The sequence below is a fragment of the Echinops telfairi genome, unplaced genomic scaffold, assembly GCF_000313985.2.
Source record: "Echinops telfairi isolate 266 unplaced genomic scaffold, ASM31398v2 ScPeMD7_5868;HRSCAF=6743_1, whole genome shotgun sequence".
Classification (NCBI taxonomy): domain Eukaryota; kingdom Metazoa; phylum Chordata; class Mammalia; order Afrosoricida; family Tenrecidae; genus Echinops; species Echinops telfairi.
Window position 1 is genome coordinate 1,932,287 of NW_022109768.1, and position 16,742 is coordinate 1,949,028.

The 16,742-nt window shown below is 43.5% G+C and overlaps 1 protein-coding gene across 1 annotated transcript; it reads right to left on the minus strand.

The window, feature by feature from the left end:
• Nucleotides 1-2,350: 2,350 nt before the first annotated feature.
• LRAT (lecithin retinol acyltransferase) lies at nt 2,351-8,783 on the minus strand. Its single transcript, XM_030887208.2, has 2 exons — nt 8,049-8,783; nt 2,351-3,414 (listed from the first exon to the last, which is right to left on the minus strand). Exons 1-2 carry the CDS (start codon nt 8,586-8,588, stop codon nt 3,262-3,264), a joined length of 693 nt encoding a protein of 230 aa, XP_030743068.1. The 5' UTR covers nt 8,589-8,783; the 3' UTR covers nt 2,351-3,261.
• Nucleotides 8,784-16,742: the final 7,959 nt, after the last annotated feature.

The following is a 16,742-nucleotide window of genomic DNA, read 5'->3' on the forward strand; positions in this document are numbered from 1 at the left end:
TAAGAATTTGAAGGCAGATTTACAAGTTTTCATTTAAAATATATAGAACTATATCCAGTGATGGAAGCTTTGAAAGACAAAAATCTTCAGGCTAGTGTAGGAACCCTAGTGATTTCAATGGTTTATGACTGGGCTGCTAACCTTTAACCCTACAAGTGACCGTTCAAACACACTCGTTACTTGTCATAAGAAAGGGAAGGCTTTCTGCTCCCATAAAAATTGAAAGGCTTGGAAGCCCCAAAGTTCTATTTTGTCCTTAGGAGTCTTTATGGGTTAGAATCAACTCGATGGTGAGTTTTCCATTTTATGTATTTTTAATTCAAAGGCAATATAGCATACAAAATTGATTTTATTTGATGTGCTCACATATTAAATATGAAATTAGTTGAGCTGACAGATCTGCGCTTGCATAAAACTCAAAATAGATCACACTATGAAACAAAGATTGGCAAGCATTCTTCTTACATGCTTTTGTATGTTAATAACTTTAATGTTACTGGAAAATATGTCTGATATTTGACAGATATTTAGCAATACTATGAAACAGAACATGAAAATATGCAAGTTATATTACAAAAAATATACTTTAAAAAACAAATCCATGCTTAATTTGCTTTTCCTTAGAAATAAACATCTAACAAAGATCAGAAAGATCCTATGTATAATCAAGTTATTTTGCAGGAATCAACTTTTTGGCAAGACTCTTCCCTTACTAAGAATTACTTTTGAGACAAATATAAGGATTTTGTCAAACTCTATTGACATTTCCTTGATGTTTTCGTCCCATCTTCTTTGAACACCAAGGAGCAAGTCTAGTTTCCTATTAGGTCTCACTGTCACATCTTGACTCCGGCTCCCATTGGTCCTCCATACTTTTGGGAGTTATCTTTCCGAACCACAAATTTCCTATACATAAAGTCCAAACTTATTGGCCTACACAAGCCTTATCACACCTAACCATTGCCTTGTTTTCCCCATTCATTTCTCTCACTACCTTCCCTTTGCTTTAGCCTCTGAACCACTTGCTCTTTCCTAATATATTCTGCAGATTCATGCTTTCAGGCAACAGAGTACCTTATGTCTATATGCCAGGCTTATTGTGAGCAGTTTTTATGCATTTGCTCCTGTTGTTCCTACTTCCTGGAATGTACAGTCTGAAAACTGTCCCCCTGGAAAATATGCATTCATCTTTTGAAACTCACTACATAATCACTATAATTATAGCCTTTCCTAACCAGCTAAAACCAACCCCTTCTTTCTTGGTGCTTTCCATCAACCCTACACTAATGTCAAACACAGAAAGTCTTACCACTTCCATGAGTCTTCCATTATAACCATGACCTTTGAGGAAAGGGCCCAAGTCTCAGTTATCCCTTTCTTAGCCAATGCCTGCCTAATGCCTGATACTTAATTTATCTTACCCTTACCTTTCCCTGATTTGACCACTCTAGGGATGGCAAGAACAAAATAATCAACAAAAAGTTCCATCAGACACTAGTTGATTATTATATTTAAAGTGGTAGGAAAAAAATGTTTCATGCTCATAAAGATGAATCTTTACTGATAGAGCCCAAAGAAATTTCTGAGCTGTCTCATTTTGAGACACATTAATGGCTTGACTTTCCTTCATAATCACAATCAGGAAGATGTTTCATTTTTTCAGCCATGTTAAGCAACTCATCAAATTGAGAGACACAAAACAAACAAAATCCCTCCTCTGCCTTAAGAAGCTCAAGCACTGGTCTTGCTGAACAACTGATAAATAAATCCTTCCTTCCAGCTCTTTCTTGCCATAAGCAAATCTTCTCATTCAATTTCCTTCAGACAGATTTAATTGCTTTCTCACCTATATTTCCATTTTACTATATATAATCCATTACAGTTTGTTTAAACATATTCTGGACAGCGAGATGGCCACAGGTCAGTGTCTGGCATATAATGAACACTCAGTAAATGAATGAGGAATTGAATCTTGCTTTAATAATACCAAATAAGTCAAGATTAATTATGTTAATCCAAACCTTTAAAAAAGGCCTTAGCATTTGACCCCTATCTTTGAACTCAAATTTGATACCAGGCAATTGTTTTTACAATACTACAGTCTGTAAAAGAGATGCTATTTAAGGACATCATATGGTTTTTTTTTTTTAAAAAAACCAATTTATTTAAACATTGCTACAAAGGTAATGCACAATAAGTGAAAAACACAATGGTGGTTGATTTTATGAATAAATATTTAAGATTATGTTAAGTGGTTGGAATAGGCCGATAGACCACCTATGTTTTGTGATCTTTTTATTACTTAAGGCAGTTCAATAACTACACATTTTAATAAGATAAATCATTTAGCGTTCAAAGTGTAAGCATGAATCAACTTGAATTCAATTTGTTGTGGTTAAATTAGTGGTCATACCACCTCAGTTACATCGAAATCTATTTGGACTGAACAGCTGACTGAGCGCCCAGCCATTTTGTTACATAGCTCTTGATAGTTTATAAAGCTATTTCAATACCTGAAATGCAAGTCTTAAGTTTTGGCATAGGTTTGAGAATTTGGTAAATTTGTAGAAGCACTTTGATGTTTGTTTTACTGGTACAACATCTCAATCTGCTTCTACAGCAGCTTCAATGCCATCAGTTTACATACCTGGCTGTAATGAGGCACTTAGAGTACGATTTCAAATAGTAATTTGCTTCATACTACTATTGTATTCTTCCTCTAGGGAATTGAGAGAAAAAAAGAGATTACGAATTGTTAGGACCTTTTCTTTTTTAACTACTGTAATCATCAAGCATATTTTCATCTGAATAAAGTTAAATCATTGTATTTGATAGGATTTTTTCCCCAATGAAATAGGACACATTTACGATATAGTTAGTAATCTAATATGAGAAGCCTTCCAATCTTCAGGTACAGCCTAGTAGAGAAGAACATTGATGACAGGAGAGGACAAAGAATACAATCTTTGGTGGCCATCATGTTGGGGGTTGGTTTTCTTGTACTGCTTCTTGAGTACTTCCATGAACTGTCCTGTTTCCAAGCTTGGGCAGTGTGTTGAATCTGAAATGTCTGAGAAGTGTCAGAAAGCCTTTGTTCTTGGGCTTACATGGTAAGCACTCTGTGTTATTCTTAATCACATTTTTATCCAGAACACAGTGTTATGGGTCATATTTTTTTCAGCATTGCTTATAGTGATTTGTGCTCTATAAATATACTCATATTTACATAGGGAATATGCACACTGACATGGGCACATGAAGTTAACCCACCATCCATAAGCAGAATGGAATAAAAATTGCCGGAAGAGTAGTGTATGATGCCATTCCCAGACAGACTATAGATACCAATCCCAAGACTGCAGAAGCTAGAACACTTCTTTGGTCACGGATAATTATCTTCACAGTCTCACAAAACTGGGGAAGAGAAAGAAAGAAAATTAGAAAAAATGGCTAAGCCCCCATATGACAAATAGCAAATTCCAGATTTTTCAAGTTATATACTGTCTAGCGGAAGGACTAGAATGTTCCCCATGACTTATGAAAGAGTTAAAGATGCTAATAATACAGTTTCTTGATTCCAGATCTTATAGTAGTGATTCTGATAAATTCTTTTAAGGCTGTAATAACACCTTGGGTCACTGGATTAATAATGGCAGCTGTCTTTCTAAATACAGAACTTCTACAGAAAATTATACAGAATAATGTAACAGCATAGAAGTTTTTCAGGATAAAGTTTTTAAAAAAAACAGTAAAAGGCTATTGGTTTTAAGCAATAAAGAAACCATATTCAGAATTTTTTAAAGTTAAAAATCAGTATTCTTATTAATAGCAATTACACTCCCTAAAATTAAATGAGCAAAGAAGTCGCTAATCTTGAGTTTTAAAAGGAATAAAATTCAGCTTATTATCAGTAGTAAATCTGATATCTCTAATTTACCTTTTTGAAATTTGATGATTTCAATACAAACTTTCTCCTCCTAAGGAGAAGAGAAAAATCTCAAAATCGAAGGTATGGAAAATTCTAATTTTGTTATTATGGCACATTCACAGCCTAAATAAATTAAGTCAATTCATTTTTAACTATATGACCCAAAATTGGCTACTGAAAATAAAGATTGAGTAAATGCAGCCCCTTCCCTTCTAATATGTGCAATTTTTTTTTCTTAGAGTAGTACTTTGCATAGAATTTGATGGCCTATGTTTGAAGCCTGTTTCTATTTCTTTTTATCTGTGTGAGCTCAAGCAAGTCATTTAACTTCTCCAGATTGACCCTGCCCTCCCTGGGAACACCAAGGCTGTTATAAAAATCAAATGAAATGTTTTATGCAAAAGAACTCTGTATTCAACTGCATGCTGGATTTTAGATGTGAAATATCACAATGATGACTATCACTGCCTATACTCATCCCTATCTCCTCACTATCACTGCCAGAATCCAGCAATTAATCACTCAATTTCTATGAGTTTTGCTACATCTAGTAGTGATAAATACCTTTTCTAGACATGATATTGTATGAAGAGGCTCAAAATGTTCATGGAAAAACAGAGTGAAAAGATAATGGAATTTTTCCACAAGCTTTTTGAAGCCCCCTTGCATATGATTTTAGTGTCTCTGATAGTGGACTCTGATAGTGTGGTATTGACAGTTAAGTTAAAATTCTTTAATGGATAGAATGAACAAGCCCAATATCTTTTAACGTACTACAAATGGAAAATATCCTGTCCATGACCCACTTTTTAATTTACTGATATATTAAACATAAAATGGTCTCTGTCCGGTCGATTTTTTTTCACTAGACAAAGTACTAACCAGTGTACAGTCTTAATGTGGTATCAAACTAAAGACATCAGGATAGTGAAGGAGTATGCCAACAATGAGACATTGTGATAAAAGAGTACGTTAGCTTCATACAGTTATACGTGTTTTCTCTTTTCCCTCATAATTTTTAATCAAGATAAACAGAGAGCTACTGTGGGTTCCCTTCGTCTTTAAAGCAGGTTGCCTTGGTTAGGCAGTAGGCTACTAACTGCAATGTGAGGAGTTCAAACTCACCAACCAATTTGTGGCTGTCTGCTCCCCTAGAGAATACTCAGCCATCCTATGTAGGGTCACTGTGAGTAAAAATAGACTCAATGGCAGTGGGTTTGGGAGTTTCTTGTTCACTGGGCCACTATCCTAGGAGGCACGGCCGGTGGTATTCCACAATATTGGGGATGTTCCCCTTGTTTACAAGGTGTTAGAAACCTGTAGAAGCACTTTACTGAGCAATGAATATTCAGAAAACAAAGGGCTCTTTGCACTCATTTTTGACAATGAACGGGACTGGTAATGAAAAGGTGATGAGAATGAGAAGGTAAAAAATACAGAGTAGAAAGCACAAGAATTATTTATTATTCATAAGTATTTAGATTTCTAATTCATACAAGGTTGACAGATTCACAGCAGCAATATTTTTTAAAAATCACTTAAACTTTTATTATTTGTAACCTTATAGAAAAAAGACGTCAAACGTAAAATTTCTAGTTCATTTTCAAATAAACTGCAGTGTATTCCTGAGGGAAATTGTTTTTCAGAGTTCTTACAAACTAAAATTTAAGTTGAAGAGACAACTTTGCAACCCTCATATTAAGTAGTTAATACTTGGAGAGGAAGAGAGCTTAACAATTAGACCCTGAATCAGGCAACTCCTTATTTTCTCAAGAGTATAAAGCAGACCTCCTTCAGTATTAATGGCCTGCTTCTCTCAGGGTATGTTCCAAAACACGGGTTCTTAGAATTGAAAATTTTGGAATGGGGGGCCCCCCACCCCCACCTGGGAAATCTGCTCCGAGGCCAAACTGTTTGTTAGTTCATTCAGAGTGACAACAAAAACTCTACTTTCACAGGAGATGCTATATAGCAAAAGCAATTAAAACACTCCTGTAAAACCTAAGTTTCAAAGATGAAAAGCTATGCTAACTAAAAGCTATTTTATGCAGTTAAAATATTTTACTACCCTAAAAAACAAACAACTGCTTCCACGGTTTTTCTGTAAAATACAGAAGACAGCACTCTATGTGTGTCCCATAGAAGGGTAACTCTTAATTACTGGGTAGAAATACTGTTTTCCTCAGAGAGAGTATTTGCTGGGTTCCTAAGTAAATCTGACGTGTTTCCTTTTGTACACTTTTGGAGCTGGTGTTTGTAAATGTGGCGAAGTTCATTTCTTAACAAGCTTGAATCATTGCACAGTGCCCTAACTGTATTTTTATTTTACTTGATGCCAGACTTTTCCTAGATTAAATGTCGTAGCACTATAAAACCTATAAGGAGTTTCATACACGCATGTATAAAAAGCATACTACTTCCATGCCCCACCACAGAGGGGAGAGATGAATTTTCCTGTATGGATCAAAACAATAGTCAAGATATGGAGCAATGAAACACTGGCTACATGGACTCAGATTCACTTGGATCGAAAAAAAATCTAAACATGAAGATTAACACTGAAAGCTCCTTAGTGATTACCCAGATTTTTATTATGAATACTCAGCACTAACTCTTAACAACAGTGAAGACTGACAGAGCTCTCAATTAAAAGTGCTTCCAATGGGAAAAAAAGCAATTTTTCCCTCTTTGGGTTTGTGGCTAATTTAATAATCTCACATTCTAACACTGTTTATTTGTTTGTTGTTTTTTCTTCTTTTGAACTTTTATTGCTAACACTGATTTTTCAGTCCCCAAACTCACAGCACTTTGAGTGCATTCTGTCTCATCTGGATCTCTACAGGCAGAGCACTGCCGCCCCATGGGGTTTCCAATGCTGTAGATCTTTATCTGAGCAGGCAGACTCTTCTCTGTCCTGTGGCAGAATGGTGGGTTTCAGCTGCTGATCTTGCAGTTGGCAACCCAATCAATGTATAGCCCACTACCCAAGACCAGGGCTCCTTTGTCTTTTCAAAAATTCCAAAAAAACAAACTCACTGCCATTGAACGATTTTGATTCATAAGCCACCCTACAGGCCATGCTAGAATGGCCTCGGTGAGTTTCTGAGGCTGTAACTATAGTGGAGTAGAAAGCCCCCTGTCTGTTAAAAGTCCCCATAAAAGTTTTCCTCTAGCATTAAATAACTCTTCCTGAAAGTTATTTTTTTTACCTTTAAGGAACCCAAAAAGAGACATAACCACTTTTGTTGCTCATGGATTAATAATAATACATAAATAAATAATAATAACAACAACTAAGACCAACAGAGAAAGGATTCCGAATACCTGGGAAAACCAGGAAGGTCTTACTGATCATTTTGATAGCATTTACATTAAGCAGATTTCACTCTATGCAGGTTATCACTCACTGAAATCTACCCGTTAGGGCAGAGTAGAACTGCACCTGTGTGTTTCTGAGACTTTTAACTTTTTACAGAGCAGAAAGCCGCATCTTTCTCCCAGGGAGCTGCTGGGGGGTTCGAACTACCTTGTGGTTAGCAGCCAAGCGTGTGACACACTGTCCCCCCACCCTCACCCCCACCCCAGCTCAGGGGTAGAAAATCACATGCTTCCCTATTTTAAAGGCATGGGAATTTGTATAGTATTTTGGATTAAATATTAATGGGGGACATCTTCCTCCCAATTGTGATTCTTGGGGAAAGTTGCGTGCGAGAGATAACAGTGAAAGAATTCCTGACTCCTAATCGCCTGCCCTTTGTCATTTGAACTAGGTTGTGGGTGGACGCGCAGATGACTTGTGCAGCAATCATTGGGCAGCTCTCTGAAGTCTCCCTGGGAGCCGGCTCCTCTCATCAGTGCAACTCCACACCCTTTTTTACGGTGCATTTCGAGGTGTCCTGCAAGGCACAGTGCCATTCATCTGTTTACTTTTAAATCTCTGTTAGCACCGGAACGTTCACTACTCAATCTAGAACTTTACGAAGGGCGGCGTGGAAGGGGTAGGGGAGGTGGTTAGGGTAAAGATCTCTGGTGGGGCGGTGGGGCTAGGTAGTGGGTAGGTAAGGGACTGGAGGGGGCGGCCTCACCAAGCTCTCAAGCCAGGAGATGTCACTAACTTTACCTTGTCCGACTGGGGGCTGATCCGGGTGCCGTATCTGCAGTAGGTCACGAAGTGCTCGCAGTTGTTCCACAGTAGGCTGTAGGAGGTCATGCCTAGCATCTGCTCTGCTCTCTGCGCCACCTCCTCGTTGACTAGCGCCTTCTTCTGGAGGGACGCATCCAGGTGATTGACCAGGATGTCGCCTCCGTAGGCGAAGTCGTCCACCGTGTCCACGCGGATGCTAGCCACCTTGCCAATGACGCCCAGGATGAGACGCTTGTTGGATACCACCTTTTGCGTGAGCTCCTGATCCTCGGTCAGGGCCAAGAGAATGTCGGGCATCAGATGGGCGACGCGGTTGTCACCCAAGTAGATGCCATAGTGGGTCAAATGGGTCCGGGGCACCTCCAGCACATCGCCTCGGAGGAACGAGTTAATCTGGTAAAAATTGCTCGTGGTCACGTCTTCGCCAGGAGCTCCTGAACTGAAGAGCTTGAGGTTGGAGATGAGGAGCAGCTTCTCCAACAGGAGGGACGCCACCTCGAACATTGGGTTCTTCATCTCGCAGGGACTAGGGAGGCTTGGGCGGAAGCGGGAGGGTGGCCGTTCCGGTGAACTTGGCCAGACACGGTGAGCTCGCTGGACTTGGGCGCAAGCTGCTGTTCACCTGCAGTCTCGTGCCGCATTGGACGGCTGCAGCGGTGGAGGGAGGCAGGGAGGGGAAGCTTGGTGACTGGCGGAGCTGAGCCGCCCTGGCGACAGTGGAGCAGAGACTGGCTGCGACTGCGTGCGTGCGGGGAGTCCGGGAAGGAGTACACCTGGGGGTGTCCCGAGATGCGGAGCTCAGCGGCAGGCTTTTATCGCCGTCGCGGGGGCGGAGCCGAACGCCGTCACAGACCCGGCGAGAGCGCTCATTGGGTAAGGGACATCGGCACCGGACCAAGGACAGCATTCTTTGGAAGGGAGGCGGGCCGTGTCCCGCTTCCGGGTTCTGGCGGGGTGGGGTGGGGGCGTTCGGGGACGATTGACAGGCCTCCCTTCCCGCCGCTGCCCCTAATCGCTCTGGCACCACGAACCGATTGATGAATCTCGGAGAGTCCAGGCGGGCCGTGTCCCGCTTCCGGGTTCTGGCGGGATGGGGTGGGGGGGTTCGGGGACGATTGACAGGCCTCCCTTCCCGCCGCTGCCCCTAATCGCTCTGGCACCACGAACCGATTGATGAATCTCGGAGAGTCCAGGCGCGGCCGCGCGCGCGCGAGAGGTCCTGGACCTGCCTCGAAGGTGCAAGGTGGGAGATCGCTTTTTGAGGGACAAGTCCCCTGGGGCTACGTTTCACCGCCTTACTGGGTGACCTCAGCCTCTTAAAGCGCCTGCATTCACTCTGCGGAAGATGCGCGCCTCGGAAGATACCCTCCTAAACGCCTGAGAACCCGAATCCCGCACTCCGCAGAACCGAGAATTCTCCCCTTTAAATGCCGGGAACCCTCTGCTCTTCCCGCGGGCGCGCGGGAGGACCCGCTCCCCGGGCGTCAGCGCTCCGCGTGCCAGGGATGGACCGGGCTCCTCGGCGTCCGGGGGCTCGAGTGGCCGTTGGGCGCGCGGCCACCAACGGTCGGCTTGAAAAACGGCGCCGCCGCCAACGGTCTCTTGCAAAGCAGCGTAACTGTCGTTTGCCTTCCGGGATCTTTCAGACAGCTCGGGCTTACCCAGCGCCACGGTCCCGCTGGCTGGTAAATGGGAGCCAGGGCGGACCGGCGGGGCCCGCGGCGCAGGTGGGAGGCGGGCACGGCGCGCGCCCACGCCCACGCCCGGTGCTGCGTTTCCTGCCGCGCCCGCGCGCCGCCCAGGTGTGTCCCCGAGAGCTGCCCTGGGAGCTGCGGGTGTGGGAAGCTGTGACGCGTCGGGCCGCGAGCCGGCTCCGCACCGGTCCCGGGCCCCCTGCCCTGCGTTCGGCGCTAATGCATTATGTAAATGCTGACATTCCTCGGACAAAGGCCACCGCGGAAAGCTTCGGCCGGCCGCACAAAGCCGCCCAGTCCGCGGCTAATAGGTTTCCTCAGCAAGCAGATTCTCTGCTCGCCAGGGGAGGAGGCTAGCTGCCGATGATGGATGAGGGCACATTCATTGTACCTGGAAAATGAAGGGGGACCATGGAGACCAGGCGAGGCAGGCGCCGGCTCCCCTTTATCCTCTGGGGCCGGCCTTTGCTCATCCCCCCCACCTCCCCACAGTCTGCCATCAGCGCTCTGCGCCCATCGCCCTTCTTGCTGATGACTTTTGTTCATTTCACAAGCGATGTTGAATCACATTATAGTCCCAACCGAGGGAAAGAAAATTCCATTTCCCACAACCAAGTGGAAAGGAAGAAGGAGAGATGTGAACATTTTTTTTTTTTTAAAAAAGGGGGTTTCCACAGTCAGTCCTAGGGCTCTTGTTAGCTTGCAACTGTTTGTGTTTTGGGGTTTTTTTAACAATTGTAAAGAAATGTTTAAAAGTCTGGTCCAAACCTAGGCATGCAATTGTTAATCACAGACTGGACGTCGGACTCTCAGTCTCAGGTTGTGAACGCGCTGGCTTCTTCCAGTTCTGGGAAAGCGAGGAATCCCGTGTCTCCGGCCAAATTCAAAGAGGGTTGGCCATTAGTGATTTCCGTCTCTGGTGGCTGCTAAGGTGGCTCATAATGCCAAGGACTGTCTCCACCCAGGGACCTTGGGGAGGCGTATAACGCAACAGGAACCAACTGTCTTCCAGCTCGGCAGAGAACTCTTTTAGAACGAAAATATTGGAGAACTCGCCTCTAAATCTTGGATGCTGCTTCCTTGAGCTGTTTACGGAGAAACAGGAAGTGCTGATAAGCTTTTCACGCTTTCTAAGCTGTTAAGCTTTTAATGTTTTCTTCTCTCCTGGTGGGGTTAACTGTTTGGTTCACGTTCTTCAGACAGAGTCATTTGAAGAAGGAAAAAAGAAAGCGATGTAGCCTGGGCATGGATCTGAGAGGGCTGCTCAACACGTTGGCAGTCAACCGCCTTTACAAATGAGTGTGGTAGGAGAGTGCAGAACTTCTTGAAGGTTATTTTATTATTTTCAACTCTGTCCGTTCACGATTTTTAACTCAGGATTTTGAACCTTTTCGTGAATGTCTTTTTCTTAGTGAGCCGGTCCACAAGAAGCCAGACCCACCCTCTTGCCCCTCCTGCCTGGTAACCCAAAGGGGGCTGGGAGGTCTTCTGGTTGTTTTCTGCAGCCTCCTAAAGGGCCAGAAGTGGTGAAAGGGATTAGCAATGATTAGGGCGCTTTTCAATTGAGAAAATGAGCTCTTGTTGACTGAATTCCTTCTCTTCCGTTTTTCATAAACAATTGTACCTTTTTCACACACACGTCTCCTTCCCACTGTCTCATGTCTCAGGCATTTCTTGGGCTGAATGGTCCATTTCTGATCGCTACCTAAGAGATTGACTTGAAAACATGTTTACTGCACCCTGCAGGAGCAAGCTTTCCTAGTATTTTCTCCCCACTTTCATTTTAGCCAAAAAACAGCCAAAAGACCACAGTCATCAAGACAAATGCTGCAACAGAAATCTAATGTTGAAAAGTTCTCCTGACTTCGAAGTGGCCTTTGAAGGAAAAAAATAATTCCCCAAGGGTTGCCTGACAAATCTCTTTCTTAGGAAAGGCGGCTCCATGCAGTAATGAAGTTCATGGTGTAAATGCCAGTCTGGCAGCACAATTCCAAAAGCGCCCAGGCTGTTCTGGACAACGTATGCAAGGCAGCCATCAGCAAGCAGATCAGGTTCAGCCCATTTTCTACCAACTCCGCAGGACAGGACCCTGTTATGTGTCAGCGCAAAGGAAGCTGAAATGAAATTAGACTCAGAGCCAAATTGTGCAGAAACAGGTAGAGCCTGCCTAAACCTCCAGCCTTAACGTTCCAATGCTCAGCTTCATCACAGCCCCCCTCAGACAGAGTTCCCCCTCTCTGGAAATATGAATGAGGCTGGACGCCTACAGATATCCTGTAAGGCTGTTTGGATTTTTCAGCTGCTCACAAGTTACCTCAGAAGCCCCTCTGCTCTTCAGAGAAGTCTTTGAAATGGGAGATATGTTCACAGTACAAATACTAATAAACTGAACTCACTGCCATCTCATCGATGCTAACTCATATCTGATCTTGATAGCATCTTCCTATATGGTGGGCCTTGAACTAAACTTTTTTTCCCCTTTGTTTCCTCCCAACAATGCATTAAAAATTATCGTCATTTTACCCAGGAATCATATGAGGCTTATAACTTGGCTTAGGTCACCTTGTGTGTGGACAAGTTGTCCTCCTGATCTCCAGGCTATCTCTGGAGAAGGCCTTGCTTCCCACCAGCCCATCACTCCTGTAGCTGCTATCTGCTAGGTTTTGTACCCAAGCCTGGGGGTAGAAGATCCTATCAAGTATCTTAATGCTCAATTTAGACCCAACATCCTTTCGTTGTGATTCCGACTTCATTTCCTGATTCTCTGGTGTTCTAGGGTTCAGTTTTTAACATCAATATTTTACAGAGCAGAGAAAGGGCTAATTAAGACTCCCCACTAGCAGAACTCCCTCAGCAGGAAGGCCGCAGCTTAGGTGTGGCCATAGAATCCTATGCCCTCCTTAGATTTAAGAATCTGAGGCTGGGGACATTCATAGTCTTGCCAAGGGTTAGCAGCATGTCCTAGAGCCAGAACTCCAGACCTCTTATTCCGCCTTCTTCAAACTGTGTCCTAAGCCTAGTACATTTGGCTTTCTAAACATTTGCTTTAATTCCTGCCCTCTAGGCTTATTGTGTTCTTAGTATTTTTAGATTGCTGAATCTTTAGGCCTATAAATAATGAAAACCCTCGCATTTGTTTTTGTTCCAGCTATCAGTCTAAGCTTTGCTTTGTTTACACCAACACTTAGGTCTGGGCCATGGGCACAAACAAGCACCTTTACTAGTTGACTCGGAGGGGCTGGAGAGAATGAAGGTGTTGTGAACTCCCCTCTGAGCAGAGAAGAATGAGGAGACCCGTGTTCATCGAGACTCGGCGCTCCAAGGAATATTAGGCCAATAGGAGTTAATTACCTGCTGGGAACAAACTGTTTCCAGCTTCCTTGCTGGCTGATTAACACATTCTTATGAGTGTTCTCAATCCTGGCTATTGTCTTTTTAAAAAAGTAAAGGCTGCAGCCCCAACCAGACAGGATTTAGTGAGTTTTAGTTTGTTTTGGCCAACCATAAAATAACATTGAGCAAACTATAAAATAACCATGACCCAAATGAGTACTGCTTAATATAAATTAGTAATTGATTTGGACAGCTGCAAGGTACAGAAAGGAGCCAGAAATCATCAAGCTGAAAGCCTGGTTGTGCCACTCATAGTAAGACGACCTCAGGAAAGGCGCAAATGCTACCTTTGCAGCACCTCCATTTTCTCTTCACAAATGGAACTGATATTTCAGAGCTGTTTTGATGACCAGCTGAAATCAAAGGAGTTTGGTGCATCCGCTACTGTATCAGTAACTTCATTCTTCAGAAAAACAAAGGGAAGGCAAATCGGCTTTTCCCTCTCTGCTTTGAGAACGCAGCGTTCTAAGCAGGCGGTGTGACCAAGGGTATGCTCAGACTCAGTCCCCTTTCAGCAGTTCAACACACAGCCACAGGGTGAGTTCAAAGGAGGCACACAGTATTTATGGAGATGCGTGGACCCACAGAAAGCTGGGACTGCAGCAGCCAGTCAGCAACCCAGGCAGCACAATCACACTCTGTGGACTTGAAGTTTTCACAGCACCCTGCTCTTCAGGATGCCCAGTGAAGTCATTTATGGTACAGGCAAAGAAACAAACACAAAACCCTATCATTTGCATTATTACAGTACTGGCAATGCCTCTCATGAGGTGAAAAAAACCCCAAACAAACCCAAAGGTACCAAGTCACCATTTTAGAAATGATATAATACCAAGGAATGATGAAAAAACTTGAAAGGGCCACAACACACCTTAAAGCGCATGCTGTTCGTTTTTAATCACAGGGAGCAGATAGAGCATCTACTTTATGTGCTCATCTTCCTTTGGGTTCTAATTTGTGACTATCAGACGATGCCAAAATTATCTATTGGGTGATGTTATTTATTTTTTTAAAGCAAGTATGACAGTACTTTGGGCACATATTCAAAAGGTAATTATAGTATCACTGGGTCAGTACAAGAAGTATACCTGGAAGTTGAATATTGCTACGCTACAACCCAAAAGAACAATATTAGCATTTACCAGCAATGAAAAATTCCAGGAACAATACATGCCAGGCTATTGTATTTCAAAATCTTTTCTAAGTGCACAGACATGCTGGGGTTCTAATGACGGATGAATGAATGCAGAACCCTCCGTTAACAACAGGCTTCAGATGCACAGATGCTGGGGTGTGAACAAGGAACCCTGGTTGCATAGTGGTTACATGTTGGGCTGTTAACCACAAGGTCAGCAGTTTGAAAACACCAGCCACCCATCAAGGGAACAAGATAAACTACTTCCATGAAAAGTTACAGGCCAATTTCTTTGCTGTCTGACAGCAGTGTAAAGTTGATTATGGCAGATGTAGTTAGGTTAAAATGTAATAATGTATCCTTTGATTTCGCTATTGACCCATTTTAAAGTTGTTTAGCTCTAAGATTTTCTGTTTTCTTTTTTAGGTTTGTCTATATTGTGCCTAGTTATTGTTGTGGGGGATTTTATTTGTTTGTTTGTTTACTTCCTGTTTGTGTTGTGTATGATTTTCTGGATATGAAATCCAGGATAGGTGGATCTAGAGAGACAGTAACTGGATTGAAAATTGCCTAGGGGAATGGTAGGAGAGGATGAATGGATATGGGAGTAAACATCAATGAGTAAGAAAATAAAATGTCTGAAATACACAAATCCTAATATGATTGAATGATTAAGTTGTTTGATATGTGAAGTATATGCCAATAAAACTATTAAAAAATTCAAAACAGTTACAGTCTTGGACACCCACAGGGGCAGTTCTACCCTGTCCTATAGGGACATTATTGAGAGATAAAAGCTACATATAAATTCAGAACTAACCAAAGTCGCTCCTCTGCCACCCAAAAGAGCCTGACATGAAAAAAAAAATTCATTCTTGCAACAGCCCAAAGCCCCTCCATCATTAGCTTCTCCATGACTCCCTATAAAGCCCAGTCTGTCCTGACCATGGACCCACATTTCATGTGCTCCAACTGGCAAGACCTTAATAAAATCCTTCTCTTGAACTCAGTTTCCTGTCCCAGGGTCTCTCATGCCAGTCATCCCCTCTCTTCATGGTACCTAACCCTGGAGTAGTCAAGAGTGGGGGGCGGGGGGAGGGGCAAGGAGGAGGAAGGAGCAGAAGAGACCACACAACTCCAGATGCAATGGGCAGTGGCACCTTGTCCCAGGCTCGCACTCAGATCCTGGCACCTGGTCTGTGAGATGAAGTCACGGCCCTCTCCTTTGGATCCCTGTTCTGCCCACCCCACCCCCACACACTGTCTTGCCACACAGAGTCTAAGGAACTTCACCACAGCCAAAATTTTAGATGAGTATGCAGGGCTCAGATCTCCTTAGCTTCATTGTCCTCCCACTTCCTCCTGAGTTTTCATCTTTCTTATACATGTTCCGGTGCTAGACCTCAACACAGGTCCTGAGCCCTCAGGGTGACCTTGAGTTGGCTCTGTGGGACAACTCCCTCCTTGTCAGCCATTTCCCTGTACATCAGATTAAAGATTGTAAGCACCTAGTATACATTCATATGGTCTTAACCTGGCACCACCTCCACGTTATTCTAACTACCGCTGTTTTACAAGAAGAGGGAGACTGAGTTTATATATCCAGACGAGATACATGCCACAGATAACTACCCCCCAAAGGGCCAAGGTAGTCCCTACCACTGACCCAAATTAGCAAAACCATCCTTCCCATCCATTCTGAGAAAAGCAAAATTACATGATTTTGCATCTTTGAAGATCTAGAAAAAGCCTCATTCAAAGCGACAAAGAGACTTACCAAGAACTACAAGAAAATCCAGCTCAATGTATGCCAAGGTTTACAGATGCCCTGAGAGCACATACTGGCTGAGACTCCAGCTCACCTGTAGGGTACCTTTTATTAAATCCCTGCTTCACTTCCCAAGCCTCCCCAGACATAAGAATGAAATCAAAGAACTTGATGAGGGCCTACAAATTCCCCGCCAAGACCTAATTTCAGCAACTTTTAAAGTGTTTAAAAACAATGATGACAAGGCAAGGAAGGGCGACAAGGCCGAGATCAGGCTAAATGTCAGATGCTTGTCTTAACTATCCCATCTGCCCATAAAACTCTCCCAAGTTCCTATTCCAGGCAGAAAAGGCAGATCCAAACCCTTCCAAAACTCCTGAGCCCCTCCAGGACCTTGCTTCAAGTGTGGCCAGACCAAACATTGGGCTAACCAGTGTCCCAGCCCTAGCTGAGCATCTAGCCTGTGCCTGACCTGTGGGTGAGAAGGGCGTTGCAAGAGGGACTGGCTGCAGGCCTCTCTAAGCTTGCCAGCATCCTCCCAACCCTCCTCCACTATAGGTCTACTCCAGTTCGCAGCAAGATTGATCCTGCCCAAGGCCTGCGTTCCCTTATGCCAGTGGGTGCTCAGCCTTCCTAATGCCGTGACCCTTTCATACAGTTCCTCATGTGGTGGTGACCTC